This window comes from Mauremys reevesii, linkage group 1 (assembly GCF_016161935.1).
Source record: "Mauremys reevesii isolate NIE-2019 linkage group 1, ASM1616193v1, whole genome shotgun sequence".
Classification (NCBI taxonomy): Eukaryota; Metazoa; Chordata; order Testudines; family Geoemydidae; genus Mauremys; species Mauremys reevesii.
In genome coordinates this window covers 20,034,764-20,061,992 of record NC_052623.1, presented here as the reverse complement: position 1 = coordinate 20,061,992, position 27,229 = coordinate 20,034,764, and the positions used below count along the sequence as shown (strand labels likewise).

The following is a 27,229-nucleotide window of genomic DNA, read 5'->3' as shown; positions in this document are numbered from 1 at the left end:
CTATCACTATAGAAAAGCCAGCACTTGAATTTGCTGAGTGTGCAGACTCTTTAATTCATAAACAAAGGCAACTGGATTCATTGTTTTCCCTAACCATGCATTTTCCCAAATGCCTTTGCACTAGAATACTGCAAAAAAAAAGTCTCCATGTACCTCCATTAGAATTCCTAATGGCATCCCCACTGGCTGTGCTCATGCCTTCTTGTGTTTACCTTCTAAAAATATTCCAGCCAATGAGTTTACTGGCAGGAATGTTCATGGGAACAGAAAAAGGAAAGGGAATATTTGGGAATATTTTTAACTGGTAAACAAGATTATTCACTCCAGAAAATGGAGTCTAAGAGTTACACTCATCCAATCAGGGAACAGAAGATTACCATGTGACCCACATACCCAATCAAAACTGATCTACAAGCTCTACTGGCTGTGAGCTCTACAGGCATTGGTGATGAGCTCAATGACTCACCTACACTGGCTCCCCATCCATGGGATTTGTGGGTGTGGCGTGTTTGTAGGCGTGAGCCCCAGAAGAGGGAGTGACTTTGATCTGCTAACAAAGACCCCTGTGCTCAGGCAGAGCTCTGATGATCTGCAGAGCATGCAGATGTGGGTTGGCTCTTCAAGACCGTCCTTTTAGTGTGTGGCCATACATGGCCTAGCGCAATGGGCCCCAATCCTTGATTGATGTCACAAGTAAAGCTGGTCAAGAACTTTGTGACTAAATGTTTTTTTGTTGAAATCACAACTTCGAAATACAGAGCCAGACCCTGTCCCTCCCAGAAGAGCCTGGTTGTTGGAGCTCTCCCCAAGGATATGGGAGATCCAGAGCAGGGACTTGAACATCAGTCTCCCACATTCCAGGTGAGTTTCCTGATCGCTGGGCTATTGGCCAGGCTAGGGGCTGTCTTTCTGTCTTGTTTTTCATGAAAAAATGTGTAAGGTTTTGGTTTTGTTTAGCATCAGAAGGGAAACAAATGCTGGAACCACACAATTTTTCACAAAACAGAGTTCTTGTTCTGTCACAATCTCAAGGGCAATAGCTGTGTAACAGCGTTGCTGGGCTGTCTGAGTCAGCATGTGTGGCACCTGTCGCTGGCCAAGGGGCTGTTTCCCTTCCTTTTAGATACAGATTTAGCCACAGCAATCTGTCCCTTCATAATCTCCGGCTTGATGACTTCAAGGAACTAAATCTGGGAATGAAAATGAGGGATTTGAAGAAGCTCCATATGGTTCAATAAGTGGCAGCCCAAGTCCTAAATACTGGATGAAATTCAAAGTCCTGAGCTAGATCTTCAAAGCTTTCAGAGGACACGTGTCACCGATCCTAGCAAGTGCCCGTTCATAGCCACCCCTGCTGTGAGGGGGATCCTGAGCAGAGTCCAGCCACTGTCCCTGTCTCGGGGTCCCTCGGTACTCTCTCAAGGCACAGACCTATCTGGACACTTATTAATTCAACTTACTTCTACCGCAGTACTAGCCCTATTACCAACAATAATAACCTTATCTATTCTAACTGTAACCATCCTCCTCTTACTAACAATCCTAGAACTAGCAGTAGCTATGATTCAACCTTACGTATTTGTCTTACTTCTATGTCTCTATCTACAAGAAAACATCTAATGGCCCACCAAACACATGCCTACCACATAGTAGACCCAAGCCCATGACCACTGACAGGTGCAGCAGCAGCATTACTAATAACTTCCGGTCTCGCCATACGATTCCACTACTTACCATATTCCAGTGATGACGAGATATTGTACGAGAAGGAACCTTCCAAGGACATCACACCCCTCCAGTACAAAAGGGCTTACGATATGGCATAATCCTGTTCATTACATCAGAAGTATTTTTCTTCATTGGATTCTTCTGAGCTTTTTACCACTCAAGCCTGGCCCCTACGCCAGACCTAGCACTGTTCAGCCTCCTAGCCCCTCTGGGCGCACCACTGACCCTTCAGAGAGCCCAGTGCTAAACACACCCCTCTTCCAGAACTCTACAGGTGCAGCCCTTCTGATTTAACTCCCTCAGAGGCTCACAGTAGTTGTGAAGCACTCCACACACACATGGTTTGCACAGTCAAACCCACCTTTATGTTGTTGTATACTTAATCATGTGAAGCACAGGAGAGTTCAGATCATACTAAACAATACATATCTGAAAGCTCAATATCCCTCACTTTCTATCTCACCCTTCCCTTGTGAGCCCCTGGAGAACCATCTGTGTCCAGGAAAACAGGAAGTCAAGGTGTCCCCTCTTCATGCAGGCTGTTCCATGGTAGGTCCCTGATGGAGCCTCTTCCCAGATTCTGTAAAAGCAACAAAGAATCCTGTGGCACCTTATAGACTAACAGACGTTCTGCAGCATGAGCTTTCGTGGGTGAATACCCACTTCTTCAGATGCAAGATGTATTCACCCACGAAAGCTCATGCTGCAGAACGTCTGTTAGTCTATAAGGTGCCACAGGATTCTTTGTTGCTTTTACAGATCCAGACTAACACGGCTACCCCTCTGATACTTCCCAGATTCTGTGTCTCTGACCTGGTCTCTTCTGCCTCACATTTCCTCTTCCTATCTGGCCCCAGTTCCTATGTGTTCCTTTATTTTATGCCTCTCCCGGTGACCTACTCTCTTTTGTTTTCCTCCTGGTAACTTCTAGGGCTCCTGCCTTCCCCCCTCATTTCAGAGGGCCAGCTAACTGGATTTCCAGTAAATGCATGTCACCTGTTATCACAGACATTTGCACCTGAATGAGGTCATTGAAATGTAAGCACTTTTTATTGTATCTGTCTAATGTATATGTGCTACAGGGCTTGTCAGCAAACTTGGATTCCCTTACATATAAGCATTCATGACCCAGTGGATTTTCATAATGCAATTTAACAATAGCAATCAGAATTTGCAGATTGTACTGATATAGTCCCAATTCATCACGGCAGGGTCCCAGAACAATAGCAGCTATTAGGAGCAACAAAACTAGGCCAACTCAAAAATGGTCCATAGTTTTTCAACCAAAAATTGGGTTTTCAATTAATTTTTTTTTGCCAAAAATGTCTGCTTTCTGTGGAAAATTGTGACTTTTTGCTGAATAACCTAATGCTCCCAAAAATGAGAAGTTTTTCATTTTTGTTCTAAAACCAAAAGGTTTCATCCGGACTACATCTCCCATGATACACCAGGGTGTCCCCTCTTGCTGAGCCAGCACACTGCATCATGGGAGTCTATGGCCAAGATACAGCATGTGAAACAGTCCAGCTAAGAAACCTGCCCCTAGAGGAGAATGGAGGCCTGACACACCTTAATTACAACTCCCAAATGACACCGCCGTGGCATTTCTGAATCAAAACATTTCAGGAAAAAGAATCCAACCAGCTATAAACGAAACTCAAATCAACATGATGAGACCTACAGGAATGAGAGCCAGAGCGTTCTCAGCAGCTGGCCCACAACTATGAATCCCCTTTCCACAAGAGATTGGATTGACATTAATCATGCTGCCTTTAGGATGAAATAGACTGTTGTTGTCATTGTGTTGGTCCCAGGATATCACAGAGGTAATATCTTTCATTGGACCAAACAGGAATGAAATGTAAGACTCATCCTGTCACCATAGTTTCCCCACAATAACATCCTCTGCCCACTACAGTAACTAAATCAACTGATGATGGTAGGAGAAAGGAGGGCAGATGGGGAAGGGATACCAAGGCATCTAGCCAAGCAGTGGCGATGTCAGTATCAAGGCTGTTTACACTTTTTGATGCCTTGATACAATTTTTGTAAGGTGCGTGGATAGAATAGTGATGAGCAAGGGGTAAATGCTGAGACAGATAAAGACCGACACCCCCTCTCCAATGATATTTTGAATCCAGTGGCTGTCCTAAATGGAGAAATATGAACCTCACTCCTAGAAAGCAGACTCTGGAGCAAAGTGCTCTCCAACTTGTTTTCAATCACCTGACTCAGAATCGTTTGTGATTTCAGTTGAAGGTAATGATGTGAGAAATATTTGCAACAAAAACCACATCAGTCTTGCCTGGTTTGGAGTTTTATGACAAATCTGAAAGTCAGAACAGATTTGTCAGAAGGATTCACTGTTTCATGAACCTTTCGAATGAGCTTGGGTGCCGTGTCAAGGAAACATCTAGCCTAATACATGCCCCTACCTCAAGACAGGATTGATTTAGTTGTTCCTAAATGATCTCTGGGAAGATCAAATGCAGAGATGTGCAAAAAGGATAGGCAAAATTCTAGCCACAGGCTGCACATACAGATGCACCTAAGAATCTCAGCAGAGAGGGGGAGTGTAGCATGGCAGGGCTGAGCCCTGACTGTCAACATCCCAAAGAATACAGAAATGCTTCCCTGACTTCTTGTGATTTTAACTTGGCATCTTTTTGTCCTGATCCTTTGTTCCTTACACAGATCAGTGGGAGTTTGAGATGCACAAGGAATTCATGTTTTATACATTTTGGGCCAAATTCTGCTGTCAAAACCATGGGTGCACCTTTCACTTGTTCCTATATACCATGGCGGTTGGTGCATTGGCTTCCCCTTCTCCACAGCATCAAAGTCCAGCTTCTTGACGTCCTTACCTTTAAGGCCCTCCCCAAATTTACCCTGATCTTGTCTTTCATTATGTTGTTCCATTTTCCTCTGCACCAATAATGTCACAAGCTCAGCACCCTGTTTGTCTGCTTCTCCCATGATCCTCTTTGTTTTTCCTTCCATGCCACACCACTCCCAGAACTCTTCCTGCTCTGTTCTACAAAGGTCCCACCCTCCCCACATACAAATTCCTCACTAAGACCCACTTTTACAATGAGATCTGAACAATATTTGTTACCTAAAGTGGATGTAAAATGCTATCAAATCAGAATCATAGTGTTTCAGGTGCCGATGTACAATGTGATGGACACAGTTACAGAAAGATGAGAGTGAAATTTATGCACCTCTGCACTTTGTACTGGTGTAAGTGACTACACTAAGCTGAAGGCAAATCAGGACCCTAAGGCTCAATTCTGCCCTAAGTTTCAAAGCTGCATCCCACATTGAATTTCAGTAGGAAGTGAATCTATGTGACTGAGGGCAGAACGGAGCCCTTCAGTGTTCCAGTTCTTAACAGCAAAAGGGACAAACTATAAAAAGAGCATAGGAAAGAAACCAAAACATAAATCAGAGCTTTGTTTAGTCTGGGGAAATATCATTTATAATCACAGATGGGCATCCTGTTGATGTGACATAATCTATTTTAAAATCAGTGTGATCACATGACTGGTTACTAATCTTTTATGTCTGATTAAAAGCTGCCAGTTCATCTGTGTGTGGCTGGTTCCTTTTTTAACTGTAACTTTAGAAAAAAATGAACTTACTCCACCCTGAGATAACGATGTTTACGCTGATAATTCTGAGTGTCTTTAAATGGTTGCTTGTTTTGGTCTTCACTTAAAAGTTAGGCTGCCTTAGCTACGGAAGTCAGGGGTGTGAAAAATCCACACCCCTGTCTGACGAAGCTATGGTGACCTAACTCCCAGTGTACATGCAGCTGCGTTGACCAATGAGTTCTTCCATTGACATATTTAGTGTCATTCAGGAAGGTGGTGCCAAAGGCTGAAACTACAGCCTGGGGTTATGGCAGCATAGCTACGGTGATGTAGCTATCCTGGTATAGTCTGTATTGTGTGGACACACGCATAGCCCCACCATTATGGAATAGCCTCCCTTCCACATGTTATCAGAGATAGTGTTTACCATTGGGAACGGTTCCATTATTAGTAAGTCTGTTCCTGCTCCTACTGAAGTCAATGGCAAATCTCTCATTTAATATCTGGTGTGGGATCAGGCCTTAAATTAGCATTTCAAATAAGTTATTCTTTATTACATAAGAACATAAAAACGACCATACTGGGTCAGACCAAAGGTCCATCTAGACCAGTATCCTGTCTTCCGACAGTGGCTAATACCAGATGCCCTAGAGGAAATGAACAGAAGAGGTAATATCAGGTGTTCCATCCCCTGTCACCCATTCCCAGCTTCTGGCAACCAGAGGTTGGGAGACCATCCCTGCCCATCCTGGCTAATAGCCATTGATGAACCTATCCTCCATGAACTTTTCTAGTTCTTTGAAATATTAGTTAGCATCTACATCTTGCACTTCCACAGAGTCTTCCAGCCCAGGATCCCAAAACACGTTACAGGTGTGACATAATTATGACTCTCAACAGCCGGCGTGATTGTTAAAGAGGACATAAGGGTCATAGAATCATAGACTTTAAGGTCAGAAGGGACCATTATGATCGTCTAGTCTGACCTGCACAACTCAGGCCACAGAATCTCACCCACTCACTCCTGTATCAAACCCCTAACCTATGTCTGAGCTACTGAAGTCCTCAAATCATGGTTTAAAGACTTCAAGGTGCAGAGAATCCTCCAGGAAGTGACCCATGCCCCACACTGTAGAAGAAGGTGAAAACCCCCCAGGGCCTCTGCCAATATGCCCTGAAGGAAAATTCCTTCCCGACCCCAAATATGGTGATCAGCTAAACCCTGAGCATGTGGGTAAGACTCACCAGCCAGACACCCAGGAAAGAATTCTCTGTAGTAACTCAGATCCCACCCCATCTAACATCCCATCACAGGCCATTGGGCATATTTACTGCTAATGGTCAAAGATCACATCACCCACCACAGGAATGCAGTAGGGTGACCAGATAGCAAGTGTGACAAATCAGGACGGGCATGGGGGGTAATAGGAGCCTATATAAGAAAAAGACCCAAAAATCGGGACTGTCCCTATAAAATTGGGACATCTGGTCACCCTAGGAATGCAGCCACCTCTGAGTTGGAACCCAGAAACTGTCTGACAACATGCAGCAAGGCTGCACAAAAATCTGGTACCTGAAATGAAAGCAGTTACTGTATCCAACGTATACTCCCAGGAGCATTTAGAGAAGCAAAACGTAATGGAGTTTAGCTAGGGCACTGGGGTGAACACCCCTTTTCTTATTACAATGAGAGTGGCGACCTTTATGATGGTCAGCTATTCAGTTTACATCTCAGCTGAAAGACAGCCCCTCTGCAGCACGGAGCCACGTATCACCCTTGTTCATCTCTCACTCAAAGGGAAGAGCGCCTGCTACCGAATCAAAAACATCACCTCCGTTCTATTCGGTTCTCTGTGGGTTCTAATACTGCTCCCCCACTGGAGTATCCGAGCACCGGAGTGGGTTAACCGTTAAGCCACGTGTTTGTTCCCTCATTCTCACTCCCTGGGGAGAAGTGAGCGCTGTGGAGTTCTTGGTTTGGAATTTTATATATTTCTACACGCACACACATGCTGCTATTTGTTTATGATAGAGAAGGCAGGTCTATGTAGCGTGCCTTGCACTGGGAGACAAAGGTGGTCAAGTTTGTGATGGGTCTCAGTTCCTGTGGGAATTCATTCCAGTCTAGGAACGGCCCCCAAGAAAACTGTCTTCTCTACAGGTGATCTTTACCCTCAGTGTTCTTTTCAGATTGCATATTCCTCTCTCTAACCATGTTTAGTGTCTGAGAGCCGATAAGACCACAGTACAGAGTGGTATGGCTGCAAACCAATACATGGATTCAGAAACCAGCAACACGCAAATCAGAGCATATCTTTTACATTAGACAGAAATCTGCTCCGTGTATGAGCATATGGCCTGTACTCTGATATCACACCCCTTCAAAACTAAGTCCACTAAAGTAAACGGAGTTGCTCTGGATTTATAGCTATGTAAGTGAGATCAAAATCTGACCTAATATTCCTCTTAGAAACCATCTATTTTCTCCCCCTGTTCAAGCCTTAAAATACATTATCTTATATATCAATAGTGGGAGTCTTGGGGTCACAACTTCAAAGAAGCGGTGATGATTTATAACAGCTTAGGACCTAGACCAAAGGGCCAAATTTTGCTCTCACTTGTAAATCCACTGCAGGCAATTGAACTACTTCTGATTTACCCCAGCTTTAACGGACAGTATGATCTAGGTCAAGGTACCTGAAAATGAATGTAACATGAACCAGACACACATCTGTGAGACAGATACTATGAATTTACCTTCGAAATCTGCAAAGGGGATTTCTGGTGGTATTCGCAGAATGTTTCAATGTGTCAATATGAGAGGGGCGTTATTATCAGCTAAGAACCTCCAGGAAATAAGCCAAGGTTAAGCAAGTGAAATGGAAAACAAAAAAAAAAGAGCAGAGGACTCACATTTAATAACTTACTGAGGTCTATATTCACATGCTTATGGGAGCTTGGGAATATGTTAGAGCTGATGACTGCTGAGCAATGAATTCAAGGGCCAGTCTATTGGGAGTATTTTTTTTTTCTCAGTGACTTAAACTTCTGTCTGAGTTCTCAGAGTTTTTAGTCAGCTGGCATGTAGCAGAGCTGCGACTTCCCCAAGGAAGCCCTTCCTCAACTTTCACTGGAGGGCTGTCGGGAGAGCCTGGGAGACGAACGCTGCAAGCAGAAGGGAAGCCTCCTCCCTCATCCAAACAGCAGGTACGTACAGCAACGAGTTAAACTTTGATGCTGCTGGAAAGCTGAGCCAAACGTTTCTCCGACTGCAGGAGAAAGTGGGGATTCAGTAACGTGGCGCTGCAGCCTTTAAAAAAAATATACCACCGAGGATGAAGGTAAATGAACCAGTTTTGTGTTTATGAATGGGCTGAATAACCGATGGGCACGTCCCATACAGCTGTATGGCTAATTCACTGGCGAGCCTATTACAGTGGCTTGGATCATTTAAGTTAAGGAGGCACTGGTAAGTTTTACAACAAAACTATTGGGTTGTTTCCTCCGTGTTTTCATTCCTAATGAAAATAGTAGTGAGACTTACTAAAATCTCTGGGACAAGGACAGCATGTTTGCATGGTGCTTGGTACAATTACGGGGCTTCTGCAATATAGGTACATAAACTAATCCTATAGAAAGTCTCCTGGTTCACAAGACTGGTCTTGAGTGCAGGGAAACAAGCCAGGCGTCATGAGTATCCCAGCTCTTGTGCTGACTCACTACCCAGCCTTGGGCAAATCATTTAACCCCTCTGTAAGACGGGGCTAGCAGTATTTCATTTACCTTTAATCACCGCTATTAAAAAGCAACCTTTAAAGTGGTAACCGTCTGCGTAGACGGAAACTGGCAGCTCAGAAGCCACTGTAGACAAACGAAAGGTTTATGCTGACAGTCTCCCCAGTAGGTTATGATTCTTGATTAACATTTGAACAATGCCTTGAAAATATGAATATATCAGTGCCAAATATTCCTTTTTCAAAATCTTCCTTCCTCTTAATCCCGTGCCAGGGTTCACGTGATGCTGCAGAGGCAATGAAAATGCCTATGTATAAAAACCTAAGAAAATACTCTTCGAAGTGTTGCTCTAGCCATGTTGGTCCAAGGATATGTGAAAAAGAAGGTGTGTGAGGTGAAGCTGGTCCAATAAAAAGAAATTACCTCACGCAACTTCTCTCTCAAAGAAAATACCGTGAGAGCCAAACACTGCAGCCTCATTCATAAAAATACGTCTCCTAAACAAAGGTCCAGGTTAATCAAAACAGGAAACACGCTTTTTTTTTTAATTGAAAAAGGGGTTTCAGTTATCTTAATATTATGAAATCTCTCTGTTATTTCCTTACCAGTTCAATTTGTTTTTTAAGCAAAGGGTTATGGCTTAGTGAGTAGATCTAATATTTTGGCTTTTTACCTGAAGAATGACACATTATTCACAAGAGGGTTCCTGGACACTGTCCCAGTCAGAGGTAGCTGAAATTAATTTCCTGGTCTCATTTGATCTCCTCTAGGATTACAGAACACATACATCTGCTTGAATTTTTTCTTTAAAGATTGAATTCACTTGGAATAATAAATAATAAATAATAATAATAATACCACCACCTTTGGGCAAAGGTCCATACTCTCTGTATCATCCATCTCTATTGATTATATTCATAGTTATATTTATTACGATAGAGCCACAGGGCCAACCACTGCGCTAGGCACTGTACATACTCAGAGCAGTAGAAGGCCCTGCCCTGAAGACCTCACAATCTAAATAGATAAGATAGACATAGGGAGGGAGAAGGGGGTGTAACAAGCTTTTTTTGGTGGTGGGGGAGGTTACTTAGGACGGAACAGCTGAAAGTGAAGAGGATTGGGGAGAGAGGGCAGGAGAGAAAAGGATAAATGGGTGTAGAGCTTCCCATGGGAGATTAGTCCAGTGCTGGGGCAGAGAACAGGGCTAAAAGGTCTGTGGTTCTCTCCCCACTTCCCCCCTTGATTCTCCCCTTGGAGAATCATTTCTTAGCAGAGAGACAGACAGTTTTTTCACTTCTATAAGGTATTGTTCCTGATACTTGAACGGAAAGTGACCCAAAGGAATAGAATCTTCAGGTCTATTTGTTGTTCATGAAAGAGAGGGTCTGATACTGCTCTGTCCAGCTCTGAGCAGAACCCAACCATCTACAGACAGACCCTGCACCGAAAGGACTGCCGAGGGTGCTGCATTAGAGAGCAATTAAACTCATGATGGACAAACTCCAAAGGGCTGGAGGTTTGATTCACATAACCACCCAGAAGTATTAATGTTTCTAACAAACCCTTGGAGATGTGCAACAGATCACTGGAAGTCTCATGAGAACCAGCTTCTGGGATTTTTGCGACTTCCTACTCCGGGTCAATCTGGGAGAAGACCATGAAAATGGCCTTTGAAAGAAAGGAGTATCTGAATACACAACTCTGAGCGATGAACGGCTGAGTTCTAATCCCAGCACTGACACCACATGCCTGATTCTGCTTCCACTGACATCACCGACAAAACCCAGTTGAGTTCACTGATAGCTGCAGTGATTTGTGCTGTGGCCTTGGGATAATCACGTAGAACCCAATTTCACAAGGTCACAGGTGCTCTCAACTTCCATTGACTTCATTGGGATTTGAGGGCTCTCAGCCCCTTATGGGAGTGAGCACTTGATCTTGCTGCCTCAGTTTCCCAATCTGTAAAATGAGGATAATATTTACCTTACATTACTGGGATCCTCAAGATATAACTTACTAATGTCTCTACAGCACTTTAAAGATGTAAATTGCTAAGTGTCATTGCAACCAAATTCCGGAAGAGCAAATATTCCCAAAAATAATGGCAGAGGGAGGGTACCCAAATGTTTCAGAAACTTTAAAACAGGTTGGTTTGAGATCTTTTCTAGGAATAGGCAAATAGCTGAGCAGATTTTATAATCTTTCCCACAATGGTTGGTTCACCTCTGATTATGAATCCAAATGTCCTACAAGCGTGACAGTCGAACCCCGCTACATCCAGTGTGCGGGCAATGTGAATTTTCACTTGCTCAGACATTGTCTTATCTTATGCGCCAATGGTGAAATCCACAGACCAGACAGTTCACTGCAGTTTGGGTTGGGAAAGCTCCATTAATCCACCTTCCAGGATCATTCCAAGGGCTGGTTAAAAACTTTGCTTTAAAACTTTTTTTTTTTTTTTTGTGGCAGGGTCAAAAATGCCTTTTCGACAAAAGGGAAGCTTTCACGAAAAAAAAATTCTGTTTCTGTAAAATAATTTCAGGTTTTTCTCAAGCCCTCCCACCCCCCATTTTTTTGTTTTTTTTTATTTGCAAAAAACTAAATAAAATCTGTGTTTGGGGTTTTTCAATAAATACCTGTACAACTTTAATTTGATGATGATGGGATAAATCATAAAGGGATGATTTAGATGGGGTTGGTCCTGCTTGATCTCCTGAGGTCTCTTCCAACCCTAATCTTCTCTGATTCTATGAAAATGAGAAATATTCATTTTTTGTAAACTTTTTCACAGGAAAAAAATATTTTCCCAAACAGCCTTAATCATTCCTGATCTAGTCTCTTTTCCAGTCTAGTGCTAAAAGTCACATGGAGTGAGGCTCACACCGCTTCTCTGGGAAGTTGTTTCCACAGCGGAATACGTCTCACTGATAGGAAGTTTTCCAGTTAGCCATGATTTTCTCTTTTTCTGTTCATTATTCCTAATCATACCCCTGCGTGCCACACTAAATAATCCCTCTCCTCTCTTGGGTGCTTATGCCTTTCCTTCTCAGAGCGCCTTACAAAACACAAATAAAACACCAAAAGCCCTACTCCAAAGAGTTTATTTTTCACCACAGGGAAAATATAGAGCAACATTCAGACATGGGAGGGTTTGGAGACCACAACCGTGAAATCGGCATAGGAAGGAATTTGCAGAAGTGGGGTTTTAAGTAGGAAAAGGCACCTGGAGGACAAGTATTGATCCAACCATAGGGGGCAGCATGAAATAATCCATATATGTTAACTCATGGTAAATCTGAAATCACCATCATATCTTAATGTTAGATGTAAAATCTTCTTTTGAAATGAAAATATTTACTTGAAGGTCAGGCAGGCGGAACAATAAGTGACCACAGAAATCAAACCACTTGTCTAGATGCAGCAGGGCCCACCCCAGCAATCTTTAGTCACCCTTACTCACACGAGTAGTCCCATTTAAATCTACACCGATACGTCATCTAGGATGTGTTCTAGCCAACAATGAACTCCCATTTACTTCAGAGTGATATCAGGGCCCTCTGGACAAATCAATCAATAAGCCGATTCGTGTGAGGAAGGATTACTCCAGTGAGTAAGGGTTCCAGGATCAAGGGCTTCACTTGCATCAGAACTGTATCTTCTCATTTATAACCCTGACATCTCAGTTTATTTTGTAAGATAGTGATTCGGGGCCTATCATACGCTCTGTGGCTCCTTTACAGCTCTTTAGGAATGTAACTCACTGACACAAAACCCTAAAGTAAACACGCTGACTGAGCCATACGCAGAGTCAAGCAATGACATCTACAAAGAGAAGTCAAATATTGACCTGGGCAAACACGGGGCCCAAACCCAAGAGCCTTGCTCAGTCAAAACCCCTGTATTTCTCAATATGTGCTTTCCCCCAGAAGCATTCCAGGATGAGTCCCAGAGTAGCTAATTTACTTGTTAACACAGTGGTTGCTAGGACCCAGCAAACAACCAAGAGAGAAGTTAGAAGGGAGACAAGGGACATAATTTAAAGCAGACACTGTCCCAAATAAGGATATTTCCCTTAAAATGTCTCAGTTTCATCTCAGGCTGCAAAGTTAGCAGTGAAACCACTTCGTGCTCTGAATGGGTGAGAGTGAAAACAAGGGTGATCTAATCTGTGCTATGGCTGACTAATAATCTGTGCTATGGAGAGATGGATAAGATTTATTTTATATCAGAAGGTGGGAATGCAAATAACTGACACATGAAACAAGGTAACTGCAATATATTCACTCTGTTCTTAAAAACAGCAAATGCGATAATCCATGGGGGTGCATGGCCTTCTGTGTAGTTTGTGTGTGTCTTACATATGTTAAAGGAGCACACATGGCAGCTTTGCTTCTCTTTTATTTAGTTTGGATGAGAAAAAATAGTAATAATAATAGTCTATATTACAGAAATCTAATCTTGGGGGAATTGGGAGTTTGTTGGTGTCATTGCTAAATGCAAATGACAACATTTAACCTGTATTAATGTTTACTGTTTAATGCCAAAAAAGAGGATCACTGAGCTTGTGGTTAAGGCTACAGATTGGGACTCAGGAGAGATGAGTTTAATTCCCAGTTCCTGTATGTCCTTGGGTGAACCATTGACTCTATATGCCTCAGTTTTCCTATCTGTGAAATGGAGATAATGATACTTCTTTTCTCCTGCACTTTGTCTGTCTCATCTGATTAGACATGCTGGCCCAGTTCCTAAGGTTTGGCATGAGGTGGGAGAGGATGAATCTTAGTCTCCAAAATTCATTCATTGTCCAACTGTGGAGCGGGGAGCTGGGATGATAAGAAGCCTAGGCGGACAGTTGTAACATTAAAGATGCTTTGAGGCCCCACCCTGTTCCCTCTGAAAACAGTGGGGATTTCACTATAATGGGAGCATGCTGGGACCGCAAATGAAACTGCCTGCATTGCATTGTGGTAACAACAGCTCCCTTTATAGCAAGTTACTGTTTCAGCTGCTCCCAAGTTACTTTGTCAGAGCCACCAGCTCAGATGTAGGTGGTCAGGTTTTGTTGGTGGCTGCAGCACCATGTGGGTTTTCAGCCCACTCTAGCAGACTCCCCACAGAGCCTGTGTTGCCTATGCCTCCCGTACTTATTTACCAGGCAGTGGAGTGAGAAAACAAAGGAGCTGGACTGATGCAAATTATGCAAAGCAGGAGAAAGCTCCTGGCACTTGAACTGAAAGTGACCCAAAGGAATAGAATCTTCAGGTCTATTTGTTGTTCATGAAAGAGAGGATCTGATGCCACCCTGTCCACAATTAGCTACCCTGAAGTTGATAGCATCTGTGTGGTCTAGTGGTTAGAGCAGGAGACTAGCAGTGGATTCTACTGAACTTGGATACCAATGTGGTAGGCACCTTAGAAATACGTAGGATGGATAGTATCAGGGGGTAGCCGTGTTAGTCTGTATCCACAAAAACAACAAGGAGTCTGGTGGCACTTTAAAGACTAACAGATTTATTTGGGTATGAGCTTTCATGGGTAAAAAACCCACTTCTTCAGATGCATTTTTTTTGCATCATTTTTTACCCACGAAAGTTTATGGCCAAATAAATCTGTTAGTCTCTAAGGTGCCACCAGACTCCTCATTGTTTTTGTAGGATGGATAGATTCCTTCCTCTTCCACTGATTTACCCAAGGTCCCTCAGCAAGTCACTTAGCGACTCTGTGCCTCTTTCTCCCAGGGGAAGAAGAGCCCAGTCTCCCAGCTGGGTTCAGGGCAGTGCTTCATTACAGTTTGTGAAGCACTTCGAGATCTTGAATTTGCAAAGTCCTTTTTAAGTGCAAAATATAATTACTGAAAGCATCCGAGTAAAATTCTTCCGCTAGTTTAATGGATGGAGTCCATCGCAGACAGGAAATACTCAGGGTTGCACTGTTTGGAGCCGGACCCCAGGATACATAGAGAAGTGCCCTATGTTGAGCAGTATCCAGCAGAGATTATTTATTTTATTTTTTTAGCTATGAAAGCTGCCCAAGCAAAGCTCTGAGTGCCTTGCCATTATTTAAAGATCACAAATCATAAATATGCACGTCAGAAATACCCTGTGAGCCCCCAAACAGTCCCCTCTCCCCCTCGACTCTTACTCCAAAACAACCCCACAGAAGAGTCCTGCAGCATGTTCTGAAGGTCAACAAATTTGGGCTCCTTTGAACTGAGCGGGGAGAATTCATGGAGAGCACTCTGCCAGCAGCTAGTGTACAGCACCCGCCATTGGCGAGTTTGGGAGCGCTTTGCTAACAGTAGTTAAAAGGCTTCACGACACCCGCTGGAATATTGTCCCTATTTTAGAGATCGGGAGACTGAGGCACCGAGGACATTAAGAGCCTTTGATCAGAGTGCAGTGTTCAAGCCTAAAATAAAACTCACCGGTATCACAGCTCCCAGATTTCCATCCCAGACTCAGCTGGAAAGAGGAAAACGTGCTCTAAAAACAAAGCAAGCCTGAAGTGGCCTGACCTTCCCAGGATCTGTTTCCTGGAGCCATCCTTGCTGTTTGCTCATGTTGTGAGGGACGTGCAAAATTACACTCACAGGAAGCCTAGGGACTGGTATAAAAAAATCAAGCCAAACTATGGGGCAATGCTGTGGCAAAGAGAACAAGCAAACAGAACTGTGACTGGCACGCTCAAAAGGGAAGTGATTGGTACTGGCTGGGGGCTGGAGCCCAAAAGAGGATTTCTGGCAGAGTTAGCTAGAATTTCCACAGGGAGCTCACAGGTCCCACATCTTAGTGCAGCGGTTCTCAAGCAAGGGTCCGCGGCCCCTCGCGGGACCACACGGCTGAGACCTGGTGCCCCAAGCCCTGGTGCCCCTGGGGGGCTGAAACCAGGAGCAGAGCCACGGGGCTGAAGCCCGGTGCGCTGAGCCCCAGCACTCTCTGCAGGACTAAAGCCCTGAGGCACTGGCACCCCCCGGAGATGAAGCCCAGCACCCTGAACCTCCAGCACCCCCACGGGTCTAAAGCCTCGAGTCCTAGAGCCCCCCATCCCCTCCCGCAGGGCTGAAGCTAAAATCCCTGAACCCACCCCCGCTGGCCTTGGAGTTTTTATAGCATGGGGGTGGCACCTCAAAAAGAAAAGTTTGAGAACCCCTGTCCTAGTGCACCTGTTTGCACCACTCTGCGTCTGGCAACCAGAGCCACTTTGCACTGATGCACCAAAGGCAGTTTGCCTGTTAGCTAATATATCCTTTAAACCAGGGGTCGGCAACCTCTGGCACGCGGCTCGCAAGGGTAAGCACCCTGGCGGGCCGGGCCAGTTTGTTTACCTGCCGCATCCGCAGGTTCGGCCGATCGCGGTGCCCACTGGCCGCGGTTCACTGCTCCAGGCCAATGGGGGCGGCGGGAAGCAGCGCGGGCCGAGGGATGTGCTGGCCGCGGCTTACCCTGTGCTTACCCTGGCGAGTCGTGTGCCAGAGGTTGCCGACCCCTGCTTTAAATACTGATTCAGCTAAGGGAGTTCCACCACCTATGAATGACTCCACCTATTCAGCCTCGAGAAACTCAAGAAAGGAGGAATTTGCTGAAAGCGTTGTCATGTTTCTGACAGAGGCTGTAATAAGGACGTGTTCTCTGAGATCAGAGCATTCTCTCTCACAGGTGCTTGGCTGGCTGATTCTTGCTCACATGCTCAGGGTCGAACTGATTGCCATATATGGGGTCAGGAAGGAAGTTTTCCCTGGGTTGAGTGGCATGTGGGTGTGGGTCACTTGCCAGGATTATCTGGGTATATTTCACAAATTCATTTCTCTGCCTTTGTGGGGGGCCTCCGCCACTGATGCAACTTGATCCCTCCTATTCTCTGCCTGTGGCACATAATAGTCTAGTCTCCTGTGGCCAGGTTATTGTGTGGGCACAGGGTGGTGTTGGTGACCTGTGACATACAAGTCAGACTACATGATCTGATGGTCCCTCTGGCCCTATGATTGTCTGGTACCTTGCCAGGGTCTTGTGTGACTTCACTAAAATGTTTGTAAAGCTCTTCCGGGTCCTGGGAGGAGGAGAGGTGCTATAAAAGCAGAGACGATTATAATCATGTCATTTGTTGAGCACCACCAGTGTGTGCAGCTGAAGACAAAGGAGTGATAGGGCCAGATATACAAGGGCAATGATCATCCACTAGCTGCCTTGAGAACAATAGAGCTACCGAATGCTAAGCACTTTTGACAGCCTGGTCACTGCTTAAGGTGCGTAAGTGGGAGGTATCTGGTGCCACGGTGTTTGAAAATCTGGCCTGAGAAGGAGCCAGAATTTACCAATGTACATTGCCAAAGAGCCACAGTAATACGTCAGCAGACCCCCATCTGCTCCCTCCTCCCCGCTCTCAGCGCCTCCCGCCCACCGGCAGCCCCGATGATCAGCACCTCCCCCTCCCTCCCACACCTCCCAATCAGCTGTTTCGTGGCATGCAGGAGGCTCCACGGGAGGGGGAGGAGCGAGGGCACTGCAGGCTCAGGGGAGGGGGCGGGAAGGTGTGGAGTGGGGGCAGGGCCTGTGGCAGAGCCAGGGACTGAGCAGTGAGCACCCACCGCCCCCCCGGCACATTGGAAAGTTGGCGCCTGTAGCTCCAGCCCCGGAGTCGGTGCCTGTACATGGAGCCGCATATTAACTTCTGAAGAGCCGCATGTGGCTCCGGAGCCGCAGGCTGGCCACCCCTGCTCTAAGATATGCAGCACAATGGACAAGCCATAGAAATGTTCAGTCTTAGAGCTTTCCTGCCATCTCTCCTACTGCATAACGCTCCCTTCACTGCCGGACTGGGCCAGAGGGCTTTGCTACTCTATTCTGCATGCAAGTCCCTGTGCCAGTCGCTGGTGTGGACCCTGCTGTCCGGTGGCTGCATGGACTTAACACCAGGTTTAGCTTGAATCCATCTTTGCTTTTTCCTGCAGAGCCATGAAACTGTATCTTTTACTCTTCCTGGCAGCGAACGGCGGGATCTCAAGCCATCGGCCCTTGGAAGAGTCGCCCTGTGAAATGGTAAGAGATTCCCCAAGGAGGAGCCATCTCCTCTTTCACGTCTCTCCTTAATTATTAGTAGTAGCATTCTAGTAGCACTCGGAAGCCCTAAATGAGACTGGGACCCCCATGATGCAGGTGCTGCACAAACATCTAGTAACTGACAGTCTCCGCTGCAAAGAGCTTACAGTCTAAGGGTCTGTCTGCACAGCAGCTGGGAGATGTGATTCCCAGCTTGGGAAGAAGTACATGTGCTACTTCTGCTCAAGCTAGTGGGCTAAAAATCGCAATGGGGCTGAGGGGCCCGGGCTAGCCCCCATGTGCAATCCTGTGCTGTTGCCCGTGCCTCCACAGCCCCACTGCTCTTTTTTAGCGCACTAGCTCATGTAAAGCCAACAGACCCCGGCTGTCAGAGGGCAGGATCGAACCTGGGACCTCGGGAGCTAAATGCATGAGCCGCTACAGCATGAGCTAAAAGCCACCTGTAGCTGTTGCAGTCTCATTATTCTCTAAGTGGTCTCAGTGGCACCAGCCGGGGACAGACCACCACCCCCAGGAGGTGTGTGGGTGACACTCGCACAGAGCCAGCACACGTATCTCTAGTGGAACTGGAATGACACCTCTCAGCTGCTGTGCAGACAGACCTTACGTGGGCAAGACAAGCATAAGGTGGGAGAAAGGAAAGATTATTATCCACATGTTATTGCTAGGGAACGGAGGCACAGAAATATGAATGGACTTGCCCAGAGTCACACAGGATGACTGTGGCAGAGCCAGGAAGAGATCCCATATCTCCTGAGTCCCAGTCCAGTGCCTTACGCACAAGGCGATCCTTTCTTTAAAAAGGAACTTCTTCTGTGACATGAACAAACCCCACTGCTCCCTCTATAGTGACAGTGATCCCCATTCTCCCCTCACTTACACTGGTTTAACACAGACTTCAGTGGAGACGTTCATGATTTATGCTGGGTGTGAGGTCAGAATCAGGCCCAGTTAGAGACAAAACCTCTGTCTCCAAAGTACGATTTGTCCCACAGATGTTTTTGTTTAAACACCTTATACCAGAATGTAAATGTTATTCACAGATGAACTGATTCTCCTCTCCCTCCTTCCCTTTATCCAGATACAGCTGACAGTAAAGGGGAGTTTAAAAATACTCATCTACTTCTTTAAATGTTGAAGCTGTTCGGCATAAATCCCCGAGCATTTCCAAAATAGGGAAAAGAATAATTTGCTGGCTGTGCAGCTCTCCCTTATGGGACTCATTCCTTTCCTGCTGTACTAATGCACTTCCTGAATTCAGGGAAATTAGGGTCTAGCGTACAGAAAGAACTTGGGAAGGTAGCTGGATCTCTCGCTTATTGGCTGGAGAGGAAGAAATGATGAAACCACTGTAAACATGACACTTTCAGTCCCAGGCATCCCAGACATGCGAACTCAGGATGACACACACCGTAAATCTAATAAGGGCTTACCCCCTGCCCTTGTTTTGATGAGTCGAAGCTCAAGCTGATTCCTTGAGAAGTAAATATTGGCTGATTTCCGCAACCCCACTGTAAACTGCATTCAGCTGCACAGGCAAAGGAAGAGTCCAAAAAAGTTTTGAGCTGTTTTGTGCAACTGGGATACGTTCGATGCTGACAAAACACTCTGTAATCACAGAGCCAGGTTCTCATCTAGTGTCAATCGACACCGCACCATTAATCTCAATGGAGTTATACTGGTCTGCATTGGCTGAGAATCTGGCCCAGTGAGATAAGACGGTGCAAATCCTAACACAGTTCAGCCCAGCTTAATTTCGATAGCGAGATCAATTGGCATTCCCTGTTATTTCACAATGGGATATCTCACTGCAATGGCATTGTTTCCCGCATCGCTCTTCCTGTGATGACAGCTTTAGACTAGAGGAAGGCCAGAGCTGGAATCTTTTATCCAGCCCATCCTGAAGATTGATGGTTCATAAAACTGGACCCAGCTCTGAATCACGACTGGTTTTAGTTTGGCAACATCACAACCCGGTTAATGAGGTTTTTCAAAATCAACCCCCCCAAATCCCCTCTTTGGCCATTGCAGAGAAGAACCAAAGGGCCAGATTCTCAGCTGCTGCAACTCAGCACCAATATACACAAGCTGAGGATCTAGCCCAAAGCCTTGTGTTCAAACACCCAAACATTGGTGTTTAGGATGCGATGGGACCTAGAGCCAAACCACCTTGGTTTTAGTTTTGGTAAAGAGCGGGTGGCTGCTGGCTCCATCCCCAAAAATTATCAGCTAGAGTTGAGTGGCAGAGTTTGATTCTGAATCCAAACTTCCCCACACTTCAGAGCTGTTGGGCCAATTTTTATCTAATAACCTCCTTTTCTATGGGGAGCAGATGCTGAAAGCAGCAAGAGGCTTTCCCACTCTTAGCACGGCAGGCCACTGTACTGTAATACGAACAGCTGCCAGAGCTGAGGAGGAGGGAATGCGAGCCCAGAAGAGGACAGCTTTGCTAAGGCTCATGCAGGTGGCTCGCGAGTTTAACAAAAGCCCGCGGGGGTAGGAAAAGCGAGGGTATGAGGAGAACTGATGCTCTGTACTCACTCCTACACACAGATTTCCCCCCTTCCATTGCACCTTTTCTGTGTCGCCGTGAAGAGAAATGTGGGCGCAGCAGGGGCAAGATCCCTCAAGGGCTGATGGAAGGGACAGAGAGAGCAGAGATAGAGGCGGGGGGGAAAGGACAGCAGGTACAGAGAAGGGGCGCAGATGAAGGAGTGATCGAGAGGGAAAAGTGAAATCTACAGAGCAGCAGAACCATGGCAGGTGTGGACATGATCATCAGCCCGGTTTAGGGGCTGCAGGGTTTACACACTGGACTAATGGCACAATCCTGAAAGGTACTGAGCAGTCTGGGCCTGACCCAGTTCCCACTGTAGTTAATGGAAAGGCTCCCCTTGATGTCAAAGTGAATTGGATCAGGCCTTCGTTGTGGCGGTGAGTGCTGCATTGGGAGCGGAGGGTGCTCAGCTCTTGACAGGATCAGGCCCTAAGTGAGGGAAGGAATTTGTCATTTCTTGGGCTGATGCAAATGCTGCTTCTTTCTGGCTCCTGAGTGTTCTTCTTCCCACTCCCAACCTCTTCCTTAGCTGACTGAATAGGCCTCCTCCCTGCCCCCCCTGCTAGATTCGTTGGGCCTCTGCTCACCTTTCAGCTCAAGTGAGCCACTCTGAAGTCTTGGTGGGAAGATGCTAATGGCTCAGAGAAGCCAGGATGGAACTCCCTTTCCCCTTAGTGGGGACTTGGCTGCTCTGGGTGGATTTGGGGTTCAAATTTCAAGATGCAGGTCACTTGGGAGCTGTCAGAGAGCTTTGCCACGAGGGGAGCACCGTGCAGCAGACTGGGCGTAGCTGGAGTCCAGCTCTGGCTGAGAGGTTTCATTTGTCTGGCATATTTATGACAAGCCGCACATCCGGCAATGTGCACTCTCCATTACTCACATGCGCAAGTGATTCACAAAACACTGGATGTTACCCAGATTCTCGTAAACATCCCTGAGGCTTATTACTCCCCCTCCCCCCCCGGCTTGTGTGAAACAGATGGTTGGAGGAGAGTCTTTTGTTGTAACTTCTGAAGAGCTAACGCACAGCCTTGCTTCATGACGGTTAGCTCCTAGTTCTCCGTATAAGAATAATTAGAGGGATTCAGCAAGTAGTTTGACCCAGAGGATCCCATGGCCTACGTGAATAGATAGATACCTATTCGCATAGCGTAGATGCTTACTAAGCATTTTGGACTCTGCTCCAATCTTGCTGCTGGATGTTAATTTTAACAGCGCAATGTGTGCGCCTTACACCAGGCCTTTTAGCCCAATGCTCCCACAATTCCTGGCAAACTATGGCTCATAATTTGGATGCATACTTGAAGCTCCCTATCAGCTGCATTCAGACCCACACATCCAAGAGAAGAAATTGACTTTGATGTATTGGTATTAATTTACCAGCTGCGTTAAAGCATCCCTTAAAAGGCCACACCCTTTGCGCATCAGTTTCACCCTGAGCTGTACCAGTGAGAGCTGCAGCATGTGTGAATCCCCCACTCCGTGCCATTTCCCTGCTGCATTCCTTCTGTTCCACATGGAATAGTGCGCACAGCACTGCTCGCCGGGCCAAAAGAAAGAAGCTGTTGCCTTGGAGAAAGTATAAACATAGATGGACAGAGGTCTGGATAAGCTGGAGGGAGTTTGAGGTGAGCTGTAGAAATGGTTTGGGAGCGGAGGCACTGATTGAAAGATGTATTGCTTAGCTAAACAATGGTTACGGGGAGATGTGATCACAGTCTGCAAATATTTGAAGGGTGTAAAAAACAAGAAGAGGGATTGTTTATTTAGGGCTGGATTCCAATATACTTCCTCTCAATGAGTAGTATCTTACTGTGAGTAATCCCACTGAAGTCAATGGAGCTAATTTGGGAGTATTATTAATTTAATTATTTGTAATAGCTATTAATACTTATTTTAAACTTTAATTATTAATAATACTTATTAATTTAAGGCAAAGTGGCAGAATCTAGTTTATTATGAGGTACAATGGAGTCGGGATGAAGTTATGCCAGGGAAGTTTAGGCTGAATAAATATCAGGAAAAAGTGTTTGAGTGCAAGGTCTAATAGACAATGGAATAGTCTCAAGGGAAGTGATTGGACTTTTAAAACTAGACTGGATGAAAGGTACAAAGTGGACTAATCCTGTGCTGGCAAGAGGATCATAGAATCATAGATTCTTTATGATGGGCTAGATGATCTAATGGAGCCTCTCCAGCTTGAATTTTTATGATGCCAGATCTCAAAAATCAAAGGACCCAATTCTCTTCTCTCTTAGGGCTAATCTATGTGGGGGAATTTACTGACATAATTATACCGATACAATGATACTGCTGTAGTTATACTAGTATAACGCCCTACATGGGAACTCTTATTGCAGTATAAGGCAGGAGTATCTCCACTGAAATGAAATGAAAACCCACCCTACGTTGTGAAGAAATTCAGGTTTCTGGTCGCCTGAATAGAGAACAGCATAGTACGACCAATCTCCAAGAAAAGGAATATAATCAGATTCCGAATATTATGTTGTCTTTATACTCGATGAAAAGCCATTGAGCATCCCATAGGTGGTAACCAGGACTCCCTGTTCTCTTTCTTTTCTGCAGGTAAAGATGAATGCATTTTGTCACGGCAAAGAGCTTCACCAAATCCCTCCAGAGCTCCATCCAAACATAAATAAAATAGATTTGTCTGGAAATCAGATTAAAAATATCTCTGAGAAACCACTGACATTTTACACCTCGCTCCAGCATTTGGATTTAAGATCCAACCAAATAAGCTTCATTGAGCCCGGAGTCTTCACATACATGACAAGCCTGGTGGAGGTCATTTTAGCCAATAACCAGCTAGATGAGTTGGCTCAGCATAGGACACCAGGAGTTGGACTTTTACCAGAGATCAGAACACTGGACTTGTCCCACAACAGACTTTACAATGGAATGGCTGAGTATTTTATACACAAAGCACCATCACTTCAGTATCTTTCCTTGGCAGAAAACAGCATTACCGTGATATTGCACAGGATGTTTCAGGGGTCTCCAGCTCTTGTTGAGGTTGACCTCCACAGTAATATCATCATGGACATAGAAGAAGGTGCCTTTGAAACTCTGGTGCATCTCACCAAGCTCAATCTCTCCATGAACTCGATCACTTGCATCTCAGATTTCAGCCTCAGACAACTCCAGATACTCGACCTCAGTAGGAACAGCATTGAGACTTTTCATGCCACAGAGTCAAAGGAAGAGTATAACCTGAGGTGGCTGGATCTTAGTGAGAACAAGCTACTGCGCTTCCCGGTTTTCCCCCAGGTGAACAAGCTGGCGTATCTGAATTTATCTAAGAATTTAATGCAGTTTACTGCTGACTCTGCTCACGATGAGGTGAACTACATGGAAAGGGACTGGCTGGAAGCTCCTTTTCATCTTCTGGATCAGAAGCAAAATACAAACACGAGTTCTCTGTACCTATCCCAGCTTTTATATTTAGACTTAAGTTATAATGAGATCAAATCCATCCCAAATGAGTTCTTTGAGTCAATGTCCTCGCTTCGGTTTCTTAATCTCAGTAAAAATTGCCTCCAGACATTTGCCGTGAATTCTGACAGTGCATTGATCTCACTAGCCATCCTTGATTTAAGCTTCAATGCTTTGCAGAATCTCTTACTAGATGCCAGCACATTGACTAATTTACAGGAGCTCTACATTCAAAACAATCATCTCCAGGCCCTGCAATTTGACATCTTTGCGAGCCTTCCCAGCATCAAATTGCTCAATCTCCAGAGTAATAACATTAGCTTTTGCAGCATGTATTCCGGATTAGCTAAACAAAGGCTTACTGGCGAGGAGAATGGTTGTGTATCATTTGTTGACTTCCCTGCTCTTAGGTACTTATACTTGGCTGACAACATGTTGAAGAACTTACCAATGTATGCTTTTTACAAGACTTCACTAATTCTCCTGGAGCTCTCCATGAACCAAGGACTGAAAATAGAGGCTAAAGCATTATCAGGACTTGAGACATCTCTTGAGTATTTGAATTTACATGGCAATGGCATGACAGTTTTAAATATTGACCTGCCTCGTTTTCATCACCTTAAACATTTAAACCTGTCTGAAAATCAACTGAGCTGGTTACCCAAGTGGGGTAGTGACGCTTCGTTGGAAGTTCTGGATCTACGGAAAAACAGTTTTAGTAATCTACAGAGCAGTAACATTTTAGCATTAGAAAACTCTCTTAAAAACTTATATCTTGCTGGGAACCCACTCAGCTGCTGTGGAAATGTCTGGCTCTCATCTATGATCCAGAATAAAAATGTAGCGATCCCTGGTGTAGAGCAAATAACATGCCAGTACTCCAAGAGCTTTGGGTACCAAGAAGAAATTAATATTAGCAACATAAGACCAGAAGTCTGTGAAAAAGAGGATCTAAAGAAAATTAACTTGCTTATTATACTAACGGTTGCATTAATTTTATCAGTGATCATCATTGGACTGGGTTCATTTTGTTGCTTCCGCAGACAAAAGTTTAGCCAGCAATTTAAAGCATAGCACACGCACTAACTTAATGAGAAATAAAATCAGGTGCTACACTGAAAACATGTAGAAATGAAGGGTCAAATTCTTGGCTTTGATTTAACTGTGGATTTTAGGCCAGCATTTAATCTGCTCTCAGTTGCACCAGCATCATTGGTTGGGGTTGCAGCCACAAACTAACCAAGAAGAGAATTTGTCATATTTTGCACTTGTTCCATACTCATGCAGAACTGTGAAACCTTGCTCATCGGAAGCTGAGAATCACGTAAAACTGTTAGTTTAGGGTTTGTGGAACTTAAACCAGCCAAAACTCTTTTGGGCACTACAGACTTTTCATTGAAATGCTAAGCCAGCTTTTTGGTGCCTCTGGATAGGGAGAATCCCCTCACTCCCCATGCCAAGGCTGCGTATCATGGTTTAATGGTCATTTGTGTACCAACACTTGGGGATCTCATCACAGCTGACAGGCAGGATGACTCCTCGTGCACCTTTGCAAAACTTCCCAAACCCACATGCTTCAGTGAAACCCATCTCTTTGATTTTGGGTTTCGCTTGGTCATAACCGGTTTGAGGCAGTTCAACTCTTAAAGCTAAACTCAAGGGAAGTGAATGCACATGACCCAGGATCAGTGAAAAACAAAGTCTGACCCTTCTCCCTTTGAAGTCAATTGCAAATCTCCCACTCATTCCAATGTGAACAGGATTAGACTAGTGATCTCAAAAACAGTAACTTCACACAGATTTATGGAGCTCATGACAGCTGCCTAAGCAATACGGTTGTTTGTGAGGATCAAACCAAGGATCTTCAGTACCAAAACCACAGGTGTCTAACGCTTGTGTTAAAGGAGATCTCAATTAGTTAGTAGCAGGCTGTTACATTCAACAGGACTAGCTACTACTGGGAGACATGATTACGCACATGAAGCTCAGTGTATTATGCCTATATGACAATATGTGATAGACATTTGCACTGAGTAACACAGTTCAGCTCAGAGAGGAGGAATGTCTCCACAGTGTGCAATATATATTTATCTGGTTTTAATGTGAAGAAATTCATTTCTTTGGCAAACACATTATTTAAAAAAAAATCTCCCTTAGAGAATGAATTTCAACCAGTAAATATTAGACCTAAATGTTTATTTGTTTAGAAACAGCAATTTAACACACACTGCATACAGTTAGATTTCAATGCATGAAGTATATAAAAAAAGTATAAAATAAAATAATTATCCTCCACTAATTGTCCTAGAAGAATTTTTTTTTCAAATCTCAGGTGTATAAAGGTCCATGGATGGCTTTGCCAATTAACTTCATAGGTCCTTTGCCAAGGACTCAAAAAGGCAACCAATATCTCTTGGTGGTTGTCAATCCTTTTTCAAAGTGGGTAAAGGCATTTCCTCTACAGGCCAATACTGCAAAAGCCACAGCAAGGATACAATTAAAGCAAGTCTTCTTTCAATGGGAATCACATTTTACTGGACAGTTCTTTGTGAACTGCTTTAAATTAATGGAAGTCCTGCAAAAACTACACATGCCATACAAACCACAGTCATCTAGGATGGTGAAACAAACCAGTCGAACTCTAAAAATAATGTTTAAAAAACTGGTTAATGCCAATAGGCATAACTGGAACACTCTCATACCTCCAATTCGAACGGCACTGAAAGCAACACCGGCTGCGTCTACTAATAAAACATCCTTTAAGGTAATGACAGGCCAAAACATGCAACTACCAGAACATTTAATTTGGCACACTAGTGGCACTCAATTAAAAAAAAAATCAAGATAAATGCCTACCTGCAAAATTGTTTAAATCAGGTCCACTTGCAGAAAGCTGCTAAATTGGAAAAATCCAAACAAAAGGCAATGGCCTACTTTAACAAAACAAACAAACAAAAATACTTAAAAGGTTGAAAAAACAAGTAATGCTGTTATCTTACAAAGCACCAAAGCAAAGTGTGGAGGAAGTAAATAAGGAAGTGTTATTTACACCTTCTCATAATACAAGATATAAGAACTAGGGGTCACCAAATGAAATTAATAGG

General features: G+C 44.6%; 1 protein-coding gene across 4 annotated transcripts; it reads left to right on the top strand.

Annotated features, from left to right (window-relative positions):
- Positions 1-472: 472 nt before the first annotated feature.
- On the top strand, positions 473-27,229 carry LRRC32 (leucine rich repeat containing 32). 4 transcript variants are annotated; one of them, XM_039520915.1, is made up of 4 exons: positions 473-861; positions 8,386-8,528; positions 18,007-18,094; positions 23,259-27,229. In XM_039520915.1, exons 3-4 carry the CDS (start codon positions 18,011-18,013, stop codon positions 25,197-25,199), a joined length of 2,025 nt encoding a protein of 674 aa, XP_039376849.1. In that variant the 5' UTR covers positions 473-861; positions 8,386-8,528; positions 18,007-18,010; the 3' UTR covers positions 25,200-27,229. The 4 variants fall into 4 exon arrangements, with proteins under 4 accessions (XP_039376849.1, XP_039376847.1, XP_039376848.1 ...); XM_039520913.1 differs by lacking the exon at positions 8,386-8,528 and adding an exon at positions 2,660-2,766; XM_039520914.1 differs by lacking the exon at positions 473-861 and adding an exon at positions 2,688-2,766 and having other exon boundaries at positions 8,358-8,528.